The sequence below is a fragment of the Alexandromys fortis genome, unplaced genomic scaffold (assembly GCF_014885135.2).
Source record: "Alexandromys fortis isolate MF-2015 unplaced genomic scaffold, M_Fortis_MF-2015_v1.1 scaffold_5, whole genome shotgun sequence".
Taxonomy (NCBI): Eukaryota; Metazoa; Chordata; class Mammalia; order Rodentia; family Cricetidae; genus Alexandromys; species Alexandromys fortis.
Window position 1 is genome coordinate 8,478,326 of NW_026067924.1, and position 23,540 is coordinate 8,501,865.

The 23,540-nt window shown below is 41.0% G+C and overlaps 1 protein-coding gene across 1 annotated transcript in view; it reads left to right on the forward strand.

Moving 5' to 3' along the window:
* Nucleotides 1–10,213: 10,213 nt before the first annotated feature.
* The window catches only part of Mylk4 (myosin light chain kinase family member 4), a 77,734-nt gene continuing 64,407 nt past the window's right edge, over nucleotides 10,214–23,540 (forward strand). Inside the window, exons 1-2 of the mRNA XM_050142383.1 lie at nucleotides 10,214–10,230; nucleotides 12,086–12,356. Of these exons, the coding sequence (XP_049998340.1) occupies nucleotides 10,214–10,230; nucleotides 12,086–12,356 (288 nt within the window). The remainder of the gene's footprint in view (nucleotides 10,231–12,085; nucleotides 12,357–23,540) is intronic.

The following is a 23,540-nucleotide window of genomic DNA, read 5'->3' on the forward strand; positions in this document are numbered from 1 at the left end:
AGAGAGAGAGAGAGAGAGAGAGAGAGAGAGAGAGAGAGAGAGAGGAGAGAGAGAGAACTTTAGGAAAATGAAACTACACTCTTTTGGGGAAGAAATAGAGAAAATAGATTTGTGTTCTGAATATGGAAAGAGACCTCACTACAATAGTAAAACAAAACAACTCCATTTTAAATGACTAAAAGTTCCACAATAAGGTATTTGAATAACCAAACAGAGATATAAAATTAAACTCAAATTAAAGCCACAACAGATGCCACCCCATCCTAACCGGTATGGCAGAATCAAAAACCGCTGATGATATTACACTTCACCTAAGACAATTAATAATGAAGGTCAAACTATTTCTACTCCGTGTTTTACTAGAAGCACCATGATGTAAGAAAAAGACTATGGAATAAGAGGACAGGGAACTGTAGCAGAAGAGAGATATCTTTATTTGTGGGTTGTATACACCAAAAGAATTATGTCTAAGTTTAATAAGTTATCAATAAGTAGTCAATATTGTAAATAGACACAGGTAGAAAGAAGCCTGAAAACAAAGCATGCAGCATCACAAATATGAATTACCTAAGAATAAATCTGTTGGAAGATAGTAGAGGGGTTTTATTTTTCCTTCAGAGGAGGTAAGTTGTAGAATATCCTTGAAAGAAAGTATAAAGAAGTATGACAAATTAAGTAATATTCCATATTTGCAGTTCCTAACACCCTTTAGTATAAGATGTAAATTATTGCCAAACTCATTTATAGATTCAATTCCATCCCAGTCTATACGCCACAGGTGTGTGTAAACTAACAAGCAGATGCCAAAATACTTTAAATGTGCTTACAGTAGCTAGGACATCCTCAGTGTGTGGGGGAGCCTGTCAAAAGACAGCCCCCAAACATTCGGCTATTACCACAGGAAGGAGATGATCTTAAAACTTAGTGAAAAAAAATAGGCTTTTCCATAAGAGATGATGAACGAACATATGAAAATAGTGAGCCTACTCTAATTCATAAAAAAGTCCTATTTGGGAAGTTTAAATTATGAAGTACCCAGAAAATAAAATACAATAATATCAAGAACAATACAAATTTAGTTATAAATATTATAAACAAAATGTAATATATCAAACATAATATTTAAGACATATTTGAAAATTTCTAAATAGTGATACGAGATTAAAAATCTTTACATGTGCATTTAATTGACGTAAAACATTGCATATATATGTGTATATAATATAGATACATGTATTAGAACTTCAACCTTAGTAATTAGAGACACAATTAAAATGTTTAAAATGCTAATTATTACATGGTCACTAAATTAGCAAAAAGTGTTAAAAGCATCACTGGGGCACTAGTATCAATATATTGGTTCTTATATTTATATGCACTGTAGTGTTCATAGAAGTCTTAAACTAAAAACATCTACAAATCAATCAATAGTATAAAACATAAAGCATAAATTATATAGTTTTACAATGGAATGTTACATAAGTAAAACTAGCAACATAACAATATAATACACCAGAGAAAGATTTGATTGAAAAAAGATACAAAAGAATTCAAACAATATGGGTCCATTTACACACAAATCCTAACCTGTCATAAAGTTACATGTTTACAATGCACATGGAAGTAACGATAATGAAAACACAACAATCATCTGAAAACAAGGAAGTTAGTTGGAGAGGAAGTAAAACAATGGGGTTTAGGGCTGTGTGGCCTGGTGGTGGCTTGAGGAACGGTCGTTCTCCTTCTTAAGCTATGCATACAGTTCTTTTGTATTGTGTAACAGTCCAGTGAAAGGAAAAAAAATATTTTATGGGTGCACTGTGGAATAATGAATTAAAATACTCAGAAATATTTTGCCTTCTAAAATCTAGATTAAATTTTTAGCTGGTATCTTTTGTTTGGGGGGGATTTAGTAATATTAATAGCAATAATAATACCAATAATAATCACAAAAGTTGCCATCCGTCAAGTCCCTCTGAAACATTAACCACTTTCAACTCATTTCTTGCCCCTCATCTCTGTGAGGTACATGGTACTGCTCTCCTTTAACAGATGAGAAGTACCAAAACTTAGGACGGCCGCGCAGCCACTCTGAATTTACACAGTGAGTGAATCTCAACTTCAAACCTCAGCTCACCCCCTGTAATGCCATGTGTTCCCACTAGGCTAGTCTCTTTATTGTGGCAATTATTGTTTTATTTTAATGGAATTTCATTCTTGTTAAAAAGAAAACAAATGCTTGCAGACCAGTGAGTAACTTTAGAAAAGCAGATAGGTCAATATTTGTTGCAACAATCTTGCCTGACATTTTTCTATTATTTTTCTCTATATATATTATTCTTTACTTAATATTTATTGACAGTATATCTTTTTATCCATAAAAGTTCGAAATGTATTTGGTCACAATTGTCCCAGCACTAGGGAGGCAGAGGCAGGTGGGATCTTTATGAGTTTGAGGCCAGCCTGGTCTACATAGAGAGTTCCAGGACAGCCAGAGCTACATAATGAGACCTGTCTCAAACAAAACAAAACAAAACAAAAAACAAAAAAAATTGGAACCTACCACAAATACTGTTCTGGAATCTTTCATTTTTCTCCCAACTCGATCACTACATTTATTCTTGTATTGTTAAATACGGCTAATGAAATGGTGGTACTTTTTCTCATGGAGATACCATCCTATTTAAACAACTCTCATATTCACATTTGATTTTAATGTTTTATTGCAATGTATTATTATTATCATTATTATTGGCAGTGCTGGAGATTGAATACCAGAGGCAGATACTCTTACTCATGAGCTACATCTTCACCCCTAATTAATTTTTAAATATAAAAAAGACACTATGATACTGTCAAGAATATTATCTGCTCCTTTGAAATAAAACTCTGACGTGTCCCAAGGGTGTGCTCAAAGTGCCTTTAATAATGTTTAGCTGAGCTTTCATTTCCTACCAAGTGAGTAAGAGTAGCAGCACCCACCACTGGTCCAGCTCCTTCACAGTGAGCATTTGTTCTGGGTGAGAACTGACTTGGCAGTGCCTTGCAGTCTCCTACTGGCTACAATGTATCCTTTCAGACCACCAAAGAATGTGTACTCGAATTCTCCAATACTTTTGAACATAAACCATAAACACTAGCAACTTCATCGGAACTATTCTGTAGTTGCCCCGTTTTCTTTTACCTTTCAGAGAAACAACATACCCCAGTTCATACCCCAGTGGTAGGCGAGGTTTTCACAGGTCTCCCCATCAGCCGTTACTGTGCCCCCCTACTTCAGGGTTTTTCCATGTGGAAAATTTCTCCCCTGAGCCTTGCCCACTGGGAGAAGCCCGCCAGCTTTGGTGAGGGAGCATGACTTGAGGTTTGCGCTTCTGTAATTTCATGCCTCGTTGCTATCATAAGCTGCTTCTAGCTCCTGAAATCTTCTTCCAATTTAGAAGGTAGAAAAGCATTTCTAAGCCTGTTAATATAAACATGCTCTTCTCCTAATTCCTAAAGCTAGCAAAGCGATGATTCATGCCACAGAATGGGGGTTTCATAAGTGGGCAGCAGCCTCCTAGATGCCCTCCGCTTGTTTAGAATGGATAGTCTCGCAGTGGTGTGAATTTTACCTTGTAGCAAGTATCTTGCTTTCTTCTTTCCTTCTTAGACTTAAAGAACCAACAGAAGGGAAATACATATGAGGGATGTGGAATGAGGCAGAAGGAATCCTACAGCATTGGAATGGAATTATAAATACGTGTGAATTAGCACATAACCTAGAACACAATCATTTTCATTGTCATGACCAGAAGCAATGACACCACAGTAGCAAGGAGCATCCCTATGCCCAGCGCTTGATGTTTTTTAGAACATCTTCATGCACTGGTTTTGATTTTTGAAAGGTCGTTCTTCTTTAAAAAGAACCAGCGTTCCTTGAAGGAGTGGAAAATTCCAGAAATAGAATAAAAATGTAGAGGGAGTAGAGAGTAATCAAGACATTATTGGTGTGTCAAAAGTACAGCTTTTCCAACAGCTTGAGCATCAAAATGAAGAATGTAAGGTGTTCCTTTTTTTTTTCTTTTTCCTTTTCTCTCCTTGTGTGTGTGTGTTTGGTTTGGTTTGGGCTGACTTTATACTGACACTGAAAAGGGAAAGATGCGGTTCGGGGTGGAAGCATTGTGATGTAAGAGGACATCAGTTAGTGAGTGTGGAAGAAATGGTAGGCTCAGAAAACCACTGTTCCATAAGCACCATTGTAATCCATCCAATCAAGAATAGACACTAAAGACCTGGGCGTGAACTGGGAGAACACAGGATACCCACGGAGTTCTGTAATTTACATATCGTTTAGACATTGAAAATGTAATTTTACAGCATAGAAATCTGGTGGATACCGCCATAATCAGATCATCAATTTTACCTTTACTAAGTAATGCTAGCATAGGCTAACACTATGTGCCACCTGTTGGGATATCCTGAGAAAATTATAATATTTCTTTGACTTTCTTGCCATGTATCTAACTTGATTCCATGAGACACAGTCAGGCAATATAAGCTGTGATCATTTATGAAGCTGTATTTGTCAGGAGTTTTCAAAAATAATAATTTCATGTGGAATAAAAAGAAAACGAATGGAGTGACTGCTTCCTAAATAGAGAAAAGAGGATTTTTTAAAAGACTGCAGAAAATGCACTATGGGATCATTGATGGGCCTGTTAGGTGAGAAAGGTCTTCTTTCTGGGGAGACATGCTTGTGCATGTAGGAACGACGTCCCATAAAAACCGCAGCTGCAGAAATGGAGACAGAAACAGCAGACGTAGAAAACACTGACACTCAGTGACGATAAGAAAATCGTATACAGCTATGTACTGTGCTCTTCTTGTATTGCCTCTTCAGGTTTGAACTTTAAAATGTTTTAAACTTATCCATTTTTACTGCACTGGGAACCAAACCCAGAACCTCATGCATCCTAGAGCATTTTCCTACTGAGCTGCATCCTTAGCATCCAGGTTTTTCTTTGTTTGTTTGTTTTTGTCTTTAGGTTAGGAAGCAAAGATATATAACAAAATGGTATAAAAGTCATATAAACTTTGGGAACTTATTCGCCAATTTATTTACAAACAGTGTTGCGTGATGTACTTTGTTCCTAAGAAAATATCATGTGCTGTTTTCTAAACAACGCATCCACTCAGTGCTAGGTATTTGAATTCCGCAATAAATAAAATGGCACATAATTAAAAGAACAACTAACCCAACCTCTATAGGAACAATTCACTAGAACAGTTTTTAATCTGTTTAAAATAAATTAAATTTATATGATCCCATTGATGTTTTTATGTAGTTCTGCAAAAGCTCTTTTGCTTTCACATTTTAAAAAGAAAAAGGAGCACAGATAATTTATTACATACCTAAGAAACATGAGTTTGTTTCTTTGTTTCTGTGGCAGGGTGTTATATATGCTGGCAAGAACTCTACTGCTGAACCATGCCCACAGCCTGCCTGGGAGTTTCAGACTCCTTGGTTTTTGTTACAAAATATTTAGCTACTTACTCACTGTCACTTGGAAAATATAAAGGTCTAATATCAAGTGGACTGTAAACAAGTCTGGACATTTGGTAACATCATTACCCTCTTGGCTGAAAGTATCCTATCTCCGGGGAGATAATAAGTGGCAGAAGCTAACTTCATATAGCACTCATTTTTTATTAATCACAAAATCTCATATTACATGGCATTTTGTACTAGAGGAAAACTATGAGACTCTAACTCTCTCCCACGCATCCTTTTCCTTTCTTCAGCCCCAGGTGACCCAGTACTGAGGGTTTAATTTATGTCTCCCTGGATCCCAGCCTTGGTCACTTGGAACCATCAGCTCCAAGCTGCCCAGTAGCACTTCTCCCCACCCCACCCCCACTTCTTTTCACAAGATTACTTTATGAATCACATTAAAGCTGAGTTTTCTTAGCAAAATTAGAGTTTGCAGATCATAGAATTCACATAAACAGTTTCAACAGTGTTTTAAAACATTGGGTAAGTTGTGTAATCATTACTATCAAGCACCATCCAGTGAAATCCTATTTACAGCTAAATCCTGCAGACTGGTTTTGTGTGTGTGTGTGTGTGTGTGTGTGTGTGTGTGTAACCATATATATATATATAAACATGATCCCTTAGTATGTGGCCTTTGTCTCTGACTCTTTTCATTTAGCACCATGTTTTAGTCCATTCGTGTTATAGCAAGCATGCATATTTTGCTTCCGACTAGTATTCCATTTGCATGGACATACCACTTTGTAGTCTCCCCTCACCAAATCTTTGGTTTGTTTCTAATTGTGGCTATTGTGTGCACTTCACCTTACAGCGTTTATGTGCAAGGGTTGCATGTTCTTGTGTTTTCATTGCTCTTCCCTATGTAACCAGTAGTACTAGACTTACGGGAAGCAGCTTAAACTGATATTCCACTTTCAAAAGCATCTGGGCCGTTTTCCATTCCTATCTTCTGTCTGATGAGAGCTTCCCTTTCTCCCCATCCTAGCTATGTTTGTTTCTCCATCTCTTTAAAATTAACACTTTCCTAGTGGATGCAATGTTATTTTTTTGTAATTTGAATTTTCATTTTCCTGATAACTGATTCTTGATGTTCCTATATTTATTTTCTGCCTGCCTTTTCAACTCCTTTGTCCACTTTAAAAATTGGGATGTATGTCATCCTATTAGTGAGTTGTAACAATCTGTTGTATGTTCTAGATAAAAGCCCTTTAGCTTTAGCAAATCTGTCCTTTTTTTTTTTTTTTTTTTTTTTTTTTTTTTTTTTTTTTTTNCAGCGTGGCATGGTGACACATGTCTTTAATCACAGCACTCAGGAGGCAGGGGCAGGTCGATTTCTGAGTTCAAAACCAGCCTGGTCTATAAGGATGGCTAGGGATACAGAGGGAAAACCTTTCTTTCTTCCTTCCTTCCTTTCTTTCTTCCTTCCTTCCTTCCTTCCTTCCTTCCTTCCTTTCTTTTCTTCTTTCTTTTTTATGAGATAGGGTTTCTCTGTAAGTTTGGAGCACGTCCTGGAACTAGCTCTTGTAGACCAGGTTGGTCTCAAACTCACAGAGATCCGCCTTCCTCTGCCTCCCGAGTGCTGGGATTAAAGGCGTGTGCCACCACCTCCTGGCTTCAATTTCTGCTTTTAGGGTCATATTCTCTAGTGCTTTATGAAAGGTGTAAAAGTAATTGCTAGGCAGGCAATTGGAACGAAGCAGCTTTCATCATCTGCATCTTAATATCCACGACAATTGCTCCACTTTTGTGTGTAGAAGCCTTGCTGTTCTGGAGACACTCGGAAAGCTGTGTATAAACAGAAACAATCGGCATTTCCTGGTCTGCTTTAAAAGCCAAGCATAAGGTGAACTGTCAGTGATGCCAGTTCATGTGGCTCTTCAGATTTCAATCTCTTCCTTAGGTAGTTAGTGCAAATGTTGCCAAAAAAAAAAAAACAAAAACAAAAACAAAAACAAAAAAACAAAACTCAAGAAATTCTGTCCTTCTTCATTCTTGAGAATTTCATATATTTCCATATTCTTCCATGTCCCCCTCAAACTTCCTTTCCCCCTAAAAAGAATGGTTTTCCCTCCCCCAGCAGCCATCACCTCCTAGCAAGGCATGAGGCACAGGGAATCCTTTTAGCTGGTTTGCTCATGTGTCGGTCTTGTGCAGGTAACGGCAGCTGCAGTGAATTCATAAGTGTGAAGCCGTGTGATATCCAGAAGACAGCACATCACAGCACTCCCCTGTGTCCTCCAGCTCTTACGATGCCTCCTCTTTAGTGATGTTCCCTGGCACTTGGCAGTGACATAGAGGGGGAAGGTGGTGGTGTGGATAAAGAGATTCTATTTAGTGCTGAGTTCTCAGTTTTTAAAGCCAAGGATTTCTTGGCTCTGTGAAAGGCTGTTTTGCTTCTGTTTTTATTTTTTAAAAGTCATGTAAGTCCAAAATGTCAAGGAAATACTGAAGTCTTTTTAGGTTAAGAGTTCGGAGTATGTAGTGGTTATGGACTTCAGGTTCTGAGGCTTGATAAAGGCCCATGAGGATGCACGTAACACCTAGACTTTTGTGGTCAACTATTGTACCATGTGGCTTGTCCTCCAAGTCATCAAGCTTGAACAGCATGACTTATCTGAACTTACAGTGAACATTGTCACCAAAGTTTATAAGACGGACAACATGAATTCTTTCATTTAACTAAAAAAGTATTTAGGACATGTAGATACAATCAAAATCATTCTCTCTAGTGATTAAGTAGTCAATACTGCTGCAGAAATTACTTTAACTATGTAAAGATGTATCAAATGCATTTCACTTTGCCTGCCTAAGGCAACTGATTGTTCTACTAAAAAGCTGAACAGCCAATAGCTAGGCAGGAGAGGGATAGGCAGGGCTGGCAGGTAGGAGAAGGAGGGAGGAAAAGAGAGACATGCCCAGAAGCCAGAAGCCAGACAGCTGACAATCAACCAGACACAAGAAGCAGGAAAGTGGGGCATAACATAAATAAAGAGAAACAGATTAAAATCAGAGATAAAACAAAGCATTCGAAACTAATAATAAGTCTCTGTGTCACGATTTGGGAGCCAGCTGGTGGCCCAAAAGGTAGCTTGCTACAAAATACTTATTAAGTTCACGTTATATATGGTAATATACACATGTAGATGGCTGTACAAATTTGCATCGTTAGCTACATTCTTTCCATAGATCTCTATTTCTATGACTTGAGCTTGAATGTTTAATGAACTTGTCAAAAACTGAGCTCCAGACCCCCCACATTTGCACTTCCCAGGGCCATCTCATTTCACATCACCTTTGTCCTTTGAGTGCACAGACGAAATCTGTAAATCATCCCATCTACTGTCTTTCCTTATACCCTGTGTCTAATCCATCATAAATCCTGTTGACTCCAAATGAAATACGGAAGTATGTGTGAGAGTCTAGACCTCCCCCCCTCAAAAAAAAAAACATTTTAGGGGACAAAGGAAGAAAATTAACTTTTGGATTTTGCTAATAGTAGTGTATCTGCTGGCCCTGGTTCTCTAATGCTTTATGGCTAGAAGCCAAGGAAATAGATATTCTGACTTCATTTTTATGGCTTAACTGGAGGATGTGGCTACATACATCTTCCTTATCTGAGAAGGATTTGCCTTTGTCAGCAGTCCAATCACACCTACAAAAGTTGGTAACCTGAAATCAGTTCAGCATTTTAAGAATACTTTATTGAATAATGTATCTTTTTTTTTCCTGAAGAACTATGTTTTTGGGATCCTAGAAAAATAGAAAAGTTCTGCTTCTCAAATAAAATTCTGCTAGAATCCTTCAAATGCCTCTTATAATGGGAAACACCAATTTTTGTCTTGACTGGAAAACATTGATCTAAATTTTAAAAGAGGAAAAAAAGAAAAAGAAAAAGAAGCGAGGGTGCAGGAGGCTGCAGTGGCAACAGAGCACAGAGGCATAGCAAAGGCTGGACAAGGGGTGACAACTGTCTGGGTCAGGAAGAATTAGAGAGCTGTCTATAGTGTCTGTTTTAGTTTGTTGGCAACCTAAGTTTTATTTACCAAGTAAATAAATTTAGGAATAGCAGACCACTTCTCTTCTTTGTTCCTACCTGGATATGTGTGCCTTTGACCTTCCCCCTAAACTAGGGAGAGTTGGAGACCCTTGAAGTTCAAAGGATTGAGTAAATTAAACAATGCTTTCTAAAATGCATCCAGAAGGCTCCACGCTACATCTGCATCTCTGCAGAATCATCAAAACAAATGTGCATGTCACTGGGGGCTCCCATACCTGGCATCCTGGTAGCTGAAATCAGGTCGGAGAGGAGGATGAGACCACCAAGCACAAATCCAGCCCTGCAATTACGAGGGCACTAAGGTGATATTTCATCCAGCGCTCTCAGTTCATCCTCTCCCTACCTGACCTTTGAAATGGAGCCATCGGCTTTGAAAGGCCTGGCATCTAAAATTAATATTCTTCCCCGTCTGACTGAGGAAGCAACAGCTGAGCAACCTGAGATCAAGGAGCCTATTAGTTTAAACAGGGGCTCGCGGTGGCATTTGAGACAAGCCACTTCCTCTGGTGGTAGACACTTGTCTTTCCAGGCGACTTCTGCCCACGGAGAGGGAAGTCTCTTACCAGAGAGTTCTGCAGTCGATTTGAATACTCTACTAGCAGAGTGGTTCAAACTCCAGGATGTCCTCCTACAGATGGTAATCACTTTTGCTTATTGTTACAACCTCTCCAATCTCCCTTTTCTCTCTATGGCTCTATAGATAACAAGTTGTTCCAAACTTCAGGCGCAGTCAATGCTTAGTAATTCTTTATGGAATGATTATGGGTTAAACCCCGACTTGTTTTAATATGTTAATTATTATGGCTTTCAGTAACACCTGCAGCTCAACATTATACCTTATCAATAGTTCACCATTAAATAGACAAGCAGCTGTCTTCTTATTTTAGTATTTTTTTTCAGAGAAGTTTACAACTAGTAATAATGGTCTATAGTGTATGTGTAGAGTTCTAGCTGATGTTATTTGCATTTGGATCTTTTTCAAATCTAAGTTCTTTAGGCAATATGTAGGGTTTTACAGAGCATTGAATCGGAAGCACTTTGTACCTCTAGTAGATTATATTACTCTATGAGTTGTAGAAAGGAATGGTGACGTTTCATTGGCAGAATTAGAAAGGACTGTGAATTATAGAGACAATGAAGCAAATTTCAGAGCATTTCCAGCAGGGGGCCTCGGGGACTAGCCACGGAAAGCACAAATTCACATCTTCCTTCATCATTCTTTCCCTGAGTGGCCAAGTAATATGCGAGTATACAGATGCATTTGTGTGTCTAGAATTAAATGCTGTTTTGTAGTGTGTGCATTACCTAATTTGCATGGAGAGCATTTCAGACAGCTCGGCGCTCAGCTGTCAGGAAAGGTGCAATGAAAGTGATGGGCTACGTTCTTCATATGAAATTGATTTTTTTTTTTTTGCACAATCAATACGAAATGTCTTACGATGTAGGCAGACTTGGGGTGGGGCTCAGAGGTAGGGGTGCTTGCCTAACATGTGTGGGGTATTGAGTTTAATCCCCAGCACTGAATAATTTAAAGAGAGGGGCGCAGGCAGATAATTGCTGTGGTGGGGACACCACCCCAAAAGGAGGCCCAGTTTCAGAGGAAGAGAAAAAAGGCCCTCTTCCTGGACCAGCCTGTCCTACAGGACTGTGAGGAGCAAGACTTGCAATACCAGTCAAATACCCCAGTTGTCAAACTGTGTTTTAACCAGTCATTTGATATAGCAGAGGAGTTTAAAGTTTGCCCCTCATCTCCCACAGCTTGGTTAATTTTAGTCTGTGAAGAAAAAAGCCTGACAATGAATAGATGCCTGGAAGAAACACATGCTCACAGTATGGGAGTGTGAAACTCAAAGCAGGCCGACATAGTAGGCTGTGCTGAGAGCCTGGAGGGGCAGGAGTTTGGACTTCTGGGGTGAAAGGAAGAGAGAAGCCCCTGAAAGGTCGAAGGAGGAGTGACCAGACATCAAGGATGCAAATGCAATCTTTCAGGTGGCAGCCACCTGTGGTGAATCTCTGCAGGGCAAGTGTCAGGTCCTCTGTCTCATCTTCCTGTGGGGGATTGAATCTTTCCTGGATTCTAGAAAGGGGTGCTATGTCAGAAATACCACTATGTTCATTTGCTACTTTTTAATATAAATGGATATAAACTTTCCTTTACAAAAGGATTTTCCCAACAATTCTGTGTGTACAAAGGTCTGTGGTTTCTTTGAATAACCCACTTGAAGCATGCCGCATAAGCCTAACTTGGGTGAACGTCTTACTTTCTCTCCCTGTATGTCTTGTTTAATGAATGCAGTGAGTGCTGTACATAGTCACCTGGGCAGGTGCTTCTTACTATTTGATTTTACGGGAAAATGTAAAAATAAAAAAAAATTTCCTTTAAAAGTTCCAGCAACGGACAAAGTTCCGCCATGAACACCAACGTTGTTCTTGATTTGAGAAGTTGGTAGTGGACAAGTGACCCGAGCTTTCCATGTTTCCTTCCTTTATAGCCAAGAGAAAAGAGTACTGAAAAGTCACGACTGTGTGCTGCTCTACAAATCGGAGACAGGCGGAGATGAAAGCCCCACTCCTGACGGCAGCCTGCTCAGACTCACCAGCAGCATGCTGAAGGTGAAGAGGCTGGAGGAGATCAGCTCCTGCCACAGCAGCAACCCCCTGGAGAAAGTGGCCTTTTTCCAGTGCATGGAGGAGGTGGAGAAGGTGAAATGTTTTCTGGAAGAGAATTCTAGTGAGCTGGATCTGCAGGCTGGAGACCAAGAGGTAATCATGTTCTCCCTGAACTCATGGGGAGTGCTCTTTATGTGACCCCCTTCAAGTTCAGTGTTGCCATTTATGTGTAGAAATAAGGAGGCTTGAGGGCAGATAAATCTCCATCCCACTTCTCCTAGGATTGTGTGTAAACTCTGCTCTTGAGTTGGGTTAACAGTTCAGAAGCCTTCGAGTGTTCATTTTACCGGCAGTGGCTGAAGAATTTTGAAGTGAGTTTCTGGGAACTGGGACTACAGTTCCCAGAACTGGTAGAGGGTGGGCATAGCATTCCAAAGACCCTGGGTTTGGTAGCATTGCCCCTCTCAATCAAATATACATGTACACATGCATGCATACTTATGAATATGCTGTGGAAACACATCTTACAGAAGGATCATTTAAAATATGTGTTTGGACTGAAAACTCAGGCAAGCACTACGGGGGATAACTGTGCAGCTTTCAATTTTCCAAAGATGCAGTGCTCTGTGAGAGGTAGAGCTATTGACAGCAAATTCCAGAGAAGGGACAGCAGTCCTTCCCGAGGGCATGATGGTGGAACTCCGTGCCCATTGCACAGAACGAGTGCTCTGAGCTGCACCAAAGGCATACATGGAGTTGCCTAATCTGATAGAAAAAAAAAAGATGATAGGTGTTATTAAATATAGTGGTATATTATTTGTATTTTGGTAATTATATCTTGCCTGAAGACCAGAGGCAAAGCTAAAGTCACAAGAGGTCAGGCAATGGTGACACACACACCTTTAATCTCAGGATTTGGCAGGCAGAATCAGGTGGATCTCTGTGAGTTCAAGGTCACCCTGGACTACACAAGATCAATGCAGAAACAAATCCAGGTGGTGGTGGCTCACATCTTTAATCTCAGTACTAGGGAGTCACATACCTTTCATCTCAGCACTAAAGGGAATATAAAATTAGAAGAGAGAAAGGCTTAGCTGCTTAGTCTACAGTCACCCAGCCTTGGTGGAGGTTAAGACTTCTCTAGTGGCTTGACTGCTTTGCTTTTCTGGTTTTCGGGTTGAATCCCAATTTCTGTCTCTGGGTTTTTTATCATTCATGCTACAATGAGAGTAAGTTGGTTAATATAGCCAAAGCATGGTAAGCATGTGTGGTATGTGGCTGTGTGTGGGAGTGGGGGTACCAGCAGTGGAAGGGAGAGTAGTCTCGCACTGCCACCACAATACTGAGGGGATATGAGGGGACACCTCCACCCCCATGCCCCACCACACCTTGCCAGGGACCCCCCACTAAAGTAAAGGCATATCATCGACTATACTGTAGAAAAGAATTTCAAGATAGAGAGACACAACAGTTGGTAAGTTTGTTAAGTAGTGAAAATCGATAGTGTGTGTGTGTGTGTGTGTGTATGAGTGGTTGGGAAAAACATAAAGACGTGACGTGGGTGTCTAGGTGTCCGCACAATGTCATATATGATTCTGTGGATTTCTAAGTTCAAAAGATGTGGGGCTAGAGGTAGCTGAGTGGGTAAAGGTGCTGACGACACACGCCTGGTAGCCTGAAGCAGAATCCAGGAACCCACATGAAGGTGAACGGAAGAACCGGTCCCACAGAACTGTCTTCAACCCTCCACACACACGCAGTGGCTCATGCGTTATACCCCATCGCTCTCACACACATAATAAATAGGGAAAAAACTTTAAGATATTGATTTACAACAGGTTTAAAGGTTAAACAAAATGTAAAAGTCAAGTAAAAGTTCTAGGGGCTAGGGAGATGGCAAGGAGCGCGCAGTGACCGTGAGCAGGGCATGAGGCTGGTTCTCAGCCCCCACAAGAGAGCTGTGACCCCCTCACAACAGTCTGTGACCCCAGCCACCAGAGACCTCGGACCTCAGTACACGCAGCACTCCAGCGGACACAGCCTCTCCCTCAGACACATAAGAAAAATGAGCTGGTATTCTTATTTTTTTCTTATCTTAAAGTATTTCCCTTTGCAAATGAAATTGTAAGGTTGTTTCGCAATGCGTATGGCATGGATTTGGGGGTGAGAGGAGCGTTAATATAGTAGGACCTCATGGCCCTAAACTCCCGGACTGAAGCCATCCTCAGGCCACAGCCTCCCAGATAGCTGGAACTATGTAGGTGCGTGCGACCACCCAGCTACTTAGATACAGAAGAAGACATCGTCATAGGCAGACTATGAGCTATGAAAGGCACCCTCGTAAGGACTATGAATAACACACACGAACAGAATTTAATTTCTCCTCAGGAATTGCTGAAGGGAGCAAGAAAACATCTTTCACCGCTTTGCACAACAGAATCAATGAACAGTTTATATGGCTTTGGTTATTTCTCAAGTACACTCATTCTCATAATTCTGTGAAGTCATTTTGTTGCTATTGTTGTTTGGAAATTTTTTTAAGAGAGAGGGCTTTGTGTAGACCAGCAAGTGCTTGAACTCGTGTATAGCTTAGGATGGTCTTGAATTTCTGATCCTCCTGACTCTACCTTCTAAGTGTTAAGGTTACAGGTATGTGCCACCGTGCCAAGGTTGTGTGATTAAAAAAAAAAATTGGAATTAGTTGCCTTGAAGTGGAGGTAATGGTGAGCTGGACTATAAACTTCTTTAGGAAGAATTACTTTTGTGATTACCAACTGTTCTAGAAAGCTAGAAACCTAATTTGCAGATTATGTATTTTAGGGTTTGGGGGAAAGATCAAGTCTGCAGAGACCCTAAAGAAACTAAGCAAACATTTTGTAGCAGGGCCTTTCCTGCCTCCATGCTACAGTTGATACCGTAAGATAGGAACCAGTGACAAGAAGTGCCATATGTCCCATTGGGTTTTTTATTTATAAATGGAGAAGGGTTCAGGGATCTCAGCAGCCCTGCCCTCCTCTGGCCATGTGTAGAATGGACAGGTGCAGGCGTCAGAGGCTCAGAGCTCTTTCTATGGTGGTTGAAGCCCAACCTGAGGGCGCAGCATAGCCAGCAGGCCTTACAGCTGGCAGGTAGAGAAACCGCCTCAGATGCTGGGCTGTGTGGACACAGCTGGGCTACCGGGGCTGTCTCCATCTTCTGCAGGGCTACAGCAGATCTTCCCTACACCCCTCTCTTCTCTCCCAGGACTATTAAAAAGACTTGTCAACCTTCTCACTGTACCCTCTCTTCTCCCCTTCCCGTTCTCTTTCCGAGAAGATTAGGGCTTTTAATGGTAGAAACATTTGCTGGCTGCACTGAAAGGCAATTTTCACTGGATTTCAGACACTCTGGGGACACGGCTTTGCTCTGGAAGCTTGGAATACGGTTTCCAAAAGCAACTTTATCTGCTCTCAGTCCCAAGAACGGGAAAGCTGTATATAAATTTAACAACCTGTATTTGTTAAAATAGTTCAGTGAAACTCAGGTTCATTTTTCCTTTCCGGTTCTTAACCAGAATTTTCTGTTTCATTTATTTTTCCCTTCCCTGAGTTTATTTTAAACTACCTTTCTCTTCCTCTAGATTTTTTTTTTGTGAGTGAATTATTAAATACTTCATAGTCTACTACTCTGCACTTGAAACATTTAATTATTTTATAATTGTAACTTTGTTTCTTTAATTTTTCTTCATTTTCCATTTGGTTGTGTTTTTTTAATGTCCTTTTCCCGCTTGTTACAATATCTTGAATGTGAAAAGGTTTATGACTTCAGGGGCAATTCATGGGCTTTCTTCTACTTTCTCCCTCTTTTCCATTCCATATCTCAAAATTAAACTTTGGAGGGTAGTATAGGCCTCTCCCCAAGCAAGGAGCTGGCAATAGATCGGAAGGGACAGTCACCTACCCTAAGAATGAGGCCACAACTCAACTTCCCATCCCCCAGACGTTCTTCTTTTTCTTCCTTTATACCACACTTAGGAGCTCTTGAATTCTTCAGCTCAGTCTCAACCTCCACTGGGCACTGAAGCTGTGCCATCACCAACACCCTGTATTCCTCACTTCTGGGGTCATCTCCAACCTGACTCCCCACCAGCATGATTGTCTTGCCTACAAGATTTCGCACAGGTCAAGACTATGCTGTCCTCTCTGAAATGCCCAGTGTGAACCCTAGATTATACATTTGCTCCTTATCCATGCCCTTGCCCCAGCTCTCCCTTGAGGGCATGCATAACACTCCTTTGAAAGATCATGCATGTATGAAAATCAAATAAATGGATGAATCAAATATCTTTAGCAGAAAACCACATACCAAAACACACTAGATCTAAATTTGTTCAACGTATGCATTGAGATCAAGTAGAACATAACAGTTGAGCTGAGTGATGAGCTTTATAGCCACTGTGTACACACCACAAAGTTATATATGCTAAATAGTTCTCACAACTATAATTATAATTACTTTGATACAATCAAATGTTGACTTTTAATTAAATGATTATAGTCATACTTTTGGTGCCAAGGACCCAAACTAAGGTCTCAAGGATATGCTATACCCTAAGCCATATTTCTATATTTTATACTCAAGATGATTTATGCTTACCTCTTGGGTTTCTCCCCCTTCCTGTGTGATCCCCTTTCCTGTCATTTCTCCTGAAGGCTTGGTCCCAAATATATAAACTGAGGGGGATTAGAGTATGCATGGTCCTTTTATAAAATTATGTCTTTCTGGGCCACTCCTCCAGAATTTTACTTATTATAGCACTTATTCAAGGCGTCGGATTGCTTCTGGACCTATACTAACCATGATTTGCTTGGAAAAGTCTCCTTTGGTAAGCTCCGTTTTAGAGCTGGGAATGTACTATAGTCAGTGGCTTGCTTTCTTAGCATGCCTGAAACCTGAGTTCAAGCAGTAACACCACACAAACTGGGCATGATGACCCACTCTGTGCCTGCAACCCTAGCATTTAGGAGGTAGAGGAAGGAGGATCAGAAGCTGAAGATCATTCTGAGCTGTACAGAAAGTCTGGGGCCAGTCTGGGATGCATGAGACCTTGTCTCAAACAGAAAAGACAAAGACAAAAAAAAAAAAAAAAAGCAAAAACTCAAAATACAATACTACCATCAACAAAAACAGCTTCAATTCTTCCATAGTCTCATCTAGAGGAGAGATTAGGGTGACTCAAATAGTCACAGTCCCCAGGATTTTACATGCCTCTCACAGCTATTCAAAGACTGAACTAAGCAAAAATATTTCTTAGCCAGCTGGGCATAAGACTAGAAGGTTGGATAAAGCATGGGTGTCTCTATTTTGATTGAGTTGGTTGTTTTAATAGCTGCTGACATTTCCTGACAGCTGATAGGAAATTTTACCACCAGCCGTTTTCATAATGACTATTCTTAGCTCGCAAAATAGCATAGTGAAGGATGAAAGTTTTTAATTTTTGAAGTTACATTCTTCTGCTCCCCACCTCCCCTTTTGCTCCTTGTCCTGAAATGGCAAGAGAAAGCTTCCTCGCTGGCGTCGGCCCAGCTGATATCAGTTACAACGCCGCTACTAGTCCTTGACCAGGGGACAAACACACGTGTGTCAGTATAAATTATTGCCAGCGATCTCCCTCAGTCCCTGCACCTGTCTCTGGTCTGTCACAAAAAGCCGCCGTGTGTTTCCTTTTAAAGAAGCAGAGTATTAGTCGGCCGTGTAACCAGAGACGCCCAGTGTGGGACTGCACACAAAAAAAAATCCGAGTGCCGTTCCCAATGCCCACTCCTCAGAGCAGAGCAGGGAGCACAGGGAACTTAGAAAGTGGTCCTGCTAGACCAGGGCCGGGAAGGCACCTACAAGGCCAGGGACGTTCCAGCTGCTCCCAGAGAATGGACTCCACACGTCAAAGAAACGACTTCTGGATTGTAGGTAGTGTGTGCCTTCTGTCATCTTCAGTCTTCTGGCGCCTGTTTCGGTCAGTGGTGACATGGGGAAGCCCCAAGCAGGCTCCTGCACTTGAGGATGCACAGGTAGTGAAATTCTCTTTATCAAGGGCAGATTCACTTTGCAGTTCTCTTTGACTATTGCCAGCTCAGGAGTGGTGCTCACCAGAGGCAGTTGGTCCATGCCTTGCTGGATCTTTGCCCAGGACGACTGTCTTAGGACGGGCTGGGATAATAATAGTGACGTGGAGCTCCTTCCATCGTTTCTAGCAATTGGACCAACTTTCGGGGAATCTTGAAGCCACTGTATCAGGGATTAGTTTAAACTGATGATTTTCTTGGGGTATGAAAGCTGAAAAGAACGTTGGCGGCATCACTTCATTTTTGTCCTTTTTGTATGTTCTAGTTATAAAAGAAAAAAAAAACATGTAAGATTTGTCCCGTTCACAGGAAATCTTTTGTAGGCACAGCACTGAGAGGTGTTGAGTTCTTGGAACGTTGCCTTCCATGTTCTGGGTTGCTGCTGATACAATTTTTCATGTGACGCAGAAGCTATTCCTGTGATGGAATTCGGTGGACAAAATACAATTCTAGAGGAGAAAGTTTCCAACTAAGACTGCAGTACTTTCCAAGAGAAGGAGTTCATTCCCAGGAAAATGGCTTTCTCTATGGACTTAATTGTTTTATCCATTATCGTCTGCTACGTCGTTTTCAAACATTTTAGACAAGTTTAGCAAACACAGCAGAAGACCATGTGGGGCAGCACTCCTGGTGGAAGGCAGGCTTGTAGCAGTGTTTCCAGCACGTTTTCCTTTATCTTCCCCCTCCCCGCCTTGATCTCCCCATGGAATTGTATTTCCTTTCTTTCTTTTTTTTTTTTAAAGATTTATTTATTTATTATGTATACAACATTCTGCCTCCATGTATGCCCACATGCCAGAAGAGGGTGCCAAATGTCATTACAGATGGTTGTGAGCCACCATATGATTGCTGGGAATTGAACTCCGGACCTTTGGAAGAGCAGTCAGTGCTCTTAACCGCTGAGCCATCTCTCCAGCCCATATTTCCTTTCTTTAAGTTTTCTTTTTTCTGAAGGGCTAGAGAGGGGGTGTCATTTGGTGAAGTACTTGCGGGGCAACCACGAGGGCATGAGTTTAACCCTAGAACCCATGTAAGAATGACAGGCCTGGTGACCCATCTTGTCACCTCAATGCTGGATCTCAGTGCTCGCTGGGCAGCCAGGCTAGCCTATTAGTGAGCTCCAGGTCAATGAGAGACCTTGTTTCAAAAGGAGGCAGGTGGTGTTCCTGAGGACAGTATCTGAGCCCCCCAACACACACACACACACACACACACACACACACACAATTGTGTGCCTACAGTGCTAGGTGTCAATCTCAGAGTCAAAGTCCAGCCCTTCCCATGAAATTTATTTCTACAGATACTCTGTTTGATATATATATGTATATATGTATGTATATATATATATATATATATGTATCCCATTGAGTACCTTGATGCATTATATGTATGTGCATACTTTGCACATACAAAGAGTAAGATTTTCTTCATCTCTTCTCCCCAAAGAGCCAATGTTCCACTGGGGTCTATCGCTGCACTGGTAATCTGTAATTTACGCTGTGGCTTGATAATTGTGCATCCATGCATTACTTACATCTTATCCTATGAGAAGCATCAGTTCTGCCTCTTGGTGGTGTTCAGATGACACAACTCTGTGCTTCTCCGATGCCTGAGCCTTTCCTGGGGTCCCCGCTACATGGACACTCCTTTGACTATCAAGTTCCTGTTCAGAATGACAGCCAAATCTTGGAATAATTACTAAATGACTTTCTCTTAGTTGACGACAAGGTAAAATCAGTGGAATAAAAACAGCAACCAAAAAACATAAAGAAATAAACAAAACCCTGAAGGGTATATAAACATGTCTCTTGGTCAGTCCTGACATCATAGTTGTTGGTCTGTTCAGACCCAGTCACTGGTACCCAGGCATTAATCATGTCTGGCTGTTTAATGTATCTTTTATGGGAGATATCAGGAGGGCTACATTTCTTCTGTGAGACATTCTGTGAGGGCTTTCAGCTTGTGTGTGGCAAAGAACGGCATTCACTGAAGCCCCGAGATGAGGACCCTGGTGTTTCTACCTCTGCTGTCTGGCAATGAAAAGGTTAACCAGCACTTAGAAGCACCACATATGTGTGTGAAAGGTTCTTGCAGTCTTGTAACGGTAAAGAAAAGCTCATTTATGTCTTATTTACAGCATAACTCTCATCTTCTTCATCACTAATGATTATTTATAACATTGGCAACTGTTTATCTTTGAAGTTTGCCCGAGCACACAGTTTAGGGGTTTTCTTTCACAGAGATGTCAGAGAATCTATTTGTAAAGTTAACATGTTCTGGCCAGTCAAGAGGTAAAGGCTTTCCAATGTGCTGTATAGCTGACTGCTCATGTAAGGTTCTATATGCCTTTGAATACAGATGAGTAACCTTACCGTGGATGTTGGCTCGGTATTTCTGAATAGTCAAAATTATGATAATTTTATATAGTTTCTTTTAGTTGTTACAATATGAAGGAAATATCTCTATTTTCTCTACATCTCTACCAAAGGTAAAACAGTATAATTAAATATATAACTGTTGCTAGCTATGTCTATGTTTCTAGGTAAGAGAATGCTTAACACACATCTTAATGAGATTCCTAAATATAATTTACCAAACTGTGTTCCTATCCATTTCCCCAAATCATTATGGTTGTAAAATGTACATTTATCTGTTAGCATTACTCAGCCCTTCGTTTTTCACAGACTATCTTCATGGCTTTTACTATACAATTGACCCTCTGTATCCATGACTTGCACATCTGTGGATCCAGTTAGCCATGGAGGAAACATTATGTCTGTATGGAACATCTGCAGACATTTTTCCTTATAATTATTCCCTAAATAATAATGAATAACAGCTATCAGCAATCACACTGTGTTAAGTGTTATAAGTAAGCCAGAGATGATTTAAAGCATAGAGGAAGAGGTACACAGTCTTATGTAAACCTCATCCCATTTTGTAGAAAAGGCCTTTAAAAGACTTGGGAGGGATTCAGGGAACAGACCTCCGAAGCGTACTTGCCAAAGGATGCTCTTTCACGTTACTTTTATTTTTAATTAATATTTTAATGTGTCAACCCATTTAAAACATTTTTTTAGCAAAAGCAAAAATGCAGCAGTGTGCTAAATGCAGATCTTCCAAATGCACAGCAACACATGCACAACGTAAATTTTAAAATGATTTGTTATTGCGCTACCTCAGAGAACCTAAGAATCTCTCACAACTAAGGTTGTCCCTGGAGCACTTGCAACAGAAACTCTTTCCTGATCTTTGCCCTGAGGAATTTATTTCTCATTTTCTGTCTAACTTGGTGGCAAAGTCCAAGGAAGCCAAAGTAAAAGCAGGTAACTGCAGTCTTCCTTCTAGACAAAGGGGGAAAGTGATAACAAGAGGCGTTTACTATAGAGCACTGATATCGGGAAAGTTTGCTCGGGGGTTTTTAATGTGGCCAGAACTTTATGTCTAATGTCTCCAAATTGTCATTCCTAATTTCCCACAAGAAACCAGGGCTTGTGTTTGGATCTTTAATTTGGGAATTGACTCCTAGGAATAGTTATGGAGGCTCCGTGTGTGAGATAGAGAAAGAAGGAAGCCCCAGCGTGGTGCCAGTTAAACTAACCACTACGGGCAGGAGGTCTCACAGCTGCACTCCCGTTGTAGGAGCGAAGTCCGGCTGGCTGTTGCTTTTGCTAAGCTTAACAGGGTTGTCTCTGTGCAAACACGATTCACCCGATGTGCTCTCAGAGCTGCCAGAGAACTCTAGGGAGGTAAGAAGTTGTAGAACCTCTGAGGGGGACAGGGAGAGTCCCCATTTAGTTGCTGGAGCAAAGGTAGAAGAAGATCGAGAACAATGTATAAACATGGAGGTTTCCAGGTATTTGAGGTGCTGCAATCAAGATAGTGTTCTTTTACCCAATTGCAGATTGAATTTTTGTTGTTGATGTTGCTGTTGTTACTAGCTTATTTTTGTTTTATCAGTTTCCAGATGTAGTGTTTTTAGTATTATTGGCTTATCTCAGGGAAAACTGCTTAATTTAAGATGGAAGTCATGAGGAGGCAAGAACTAACACCAAAACAAGGCTTCACTGGGGACTGGGATTGCTTCTTGCAGAGATAGAGGCATATTAGACACATGCAGCCTAGTGGTGCGTGCCTTTAATCCCATCACACAGGAAATAGGCAGGCAGATCTGTGAGTTGGAGGCCTACCCAAGTTACATGGATAGACCTTGTCTCAAAATAAAAGGTCCATACAGAAAAAAGGGTGGGCTTACCAGGTACCCTGCACGCTATTGCACAGAATCCTAGTATATCTGCACACCTTGTCAGTTCTCTCTGTCTGGTTCTGCACTTGGTGTAGACATAAGGCTCATGAACACCAACAATGGTGGAGGTGCTTACTATTTCTCCCATCCCTATAGAGGGTACTTGTTGTGCGGAGGGAGTCAGCTTCCTGAGTGAGCCTGGTCGTTGGTGGGAACTGCTTTCTGGAAGCAGCCAGGTTTCAGCAGGAGTCTTCTGTGGGCATCGGGGCCTCCCCTGCTCTTTCTCAGAGGCACACACTTTGACACAAGCTAGAGTACTCAGAGATGAAGGAGCTTCAATGAGGAAATGCCTCCATGCGATCCAGCTGTAACACTTTTTCTCAATGAGTGATCAGTGCGGGAGGTGGTGGATGGTGCTATCCCTGGGCTGCTGGTCCTAGGTTCTATAAAAATGCAGGTTGACCTGGTGGTGGTGGTGCATGCCTTTAGTCCCAGCACTTGGGAGGTAGAGGCAGGTGGATCTCTGTGAGGTTGAGGCCAGCCTGGTCCACAAAACTAGTTCCAGGACAGGCTCCAAAGTTACAGAAAAACCCTGTTTTGAAAAACAAAAAGATAAAAACAACAACAACAACAACAACAACAAAGCAGGTTGAGCAAGCCAAGGAAAGAAAACCACCTCCATGGCCTCTGCGTCAGCTCCTGCCTCCAGGCTCCTGCTCTGTTTGAGTTCCTGTCCTGACTTTCTTCAGTGATGTACAGGAATGTGGAAGTGTAGGCCAAATGAATCCTTTCCTCCCCAACTTGCTTTTTGGTTATGGTGTTTTGTCGCAGCAAAAGAAACCCTAACTAAGACAGTCTTCGTACACATGGAGATGGCCTTAAGCACGGAGATACTATACTCTCTATGTATATTGCCACCTAGTATTTAAATTTCTTTCTTTCAACGTCGTCTCCTGTTTTTCAGAGAGAAAAATCACTTGATTTATGAGT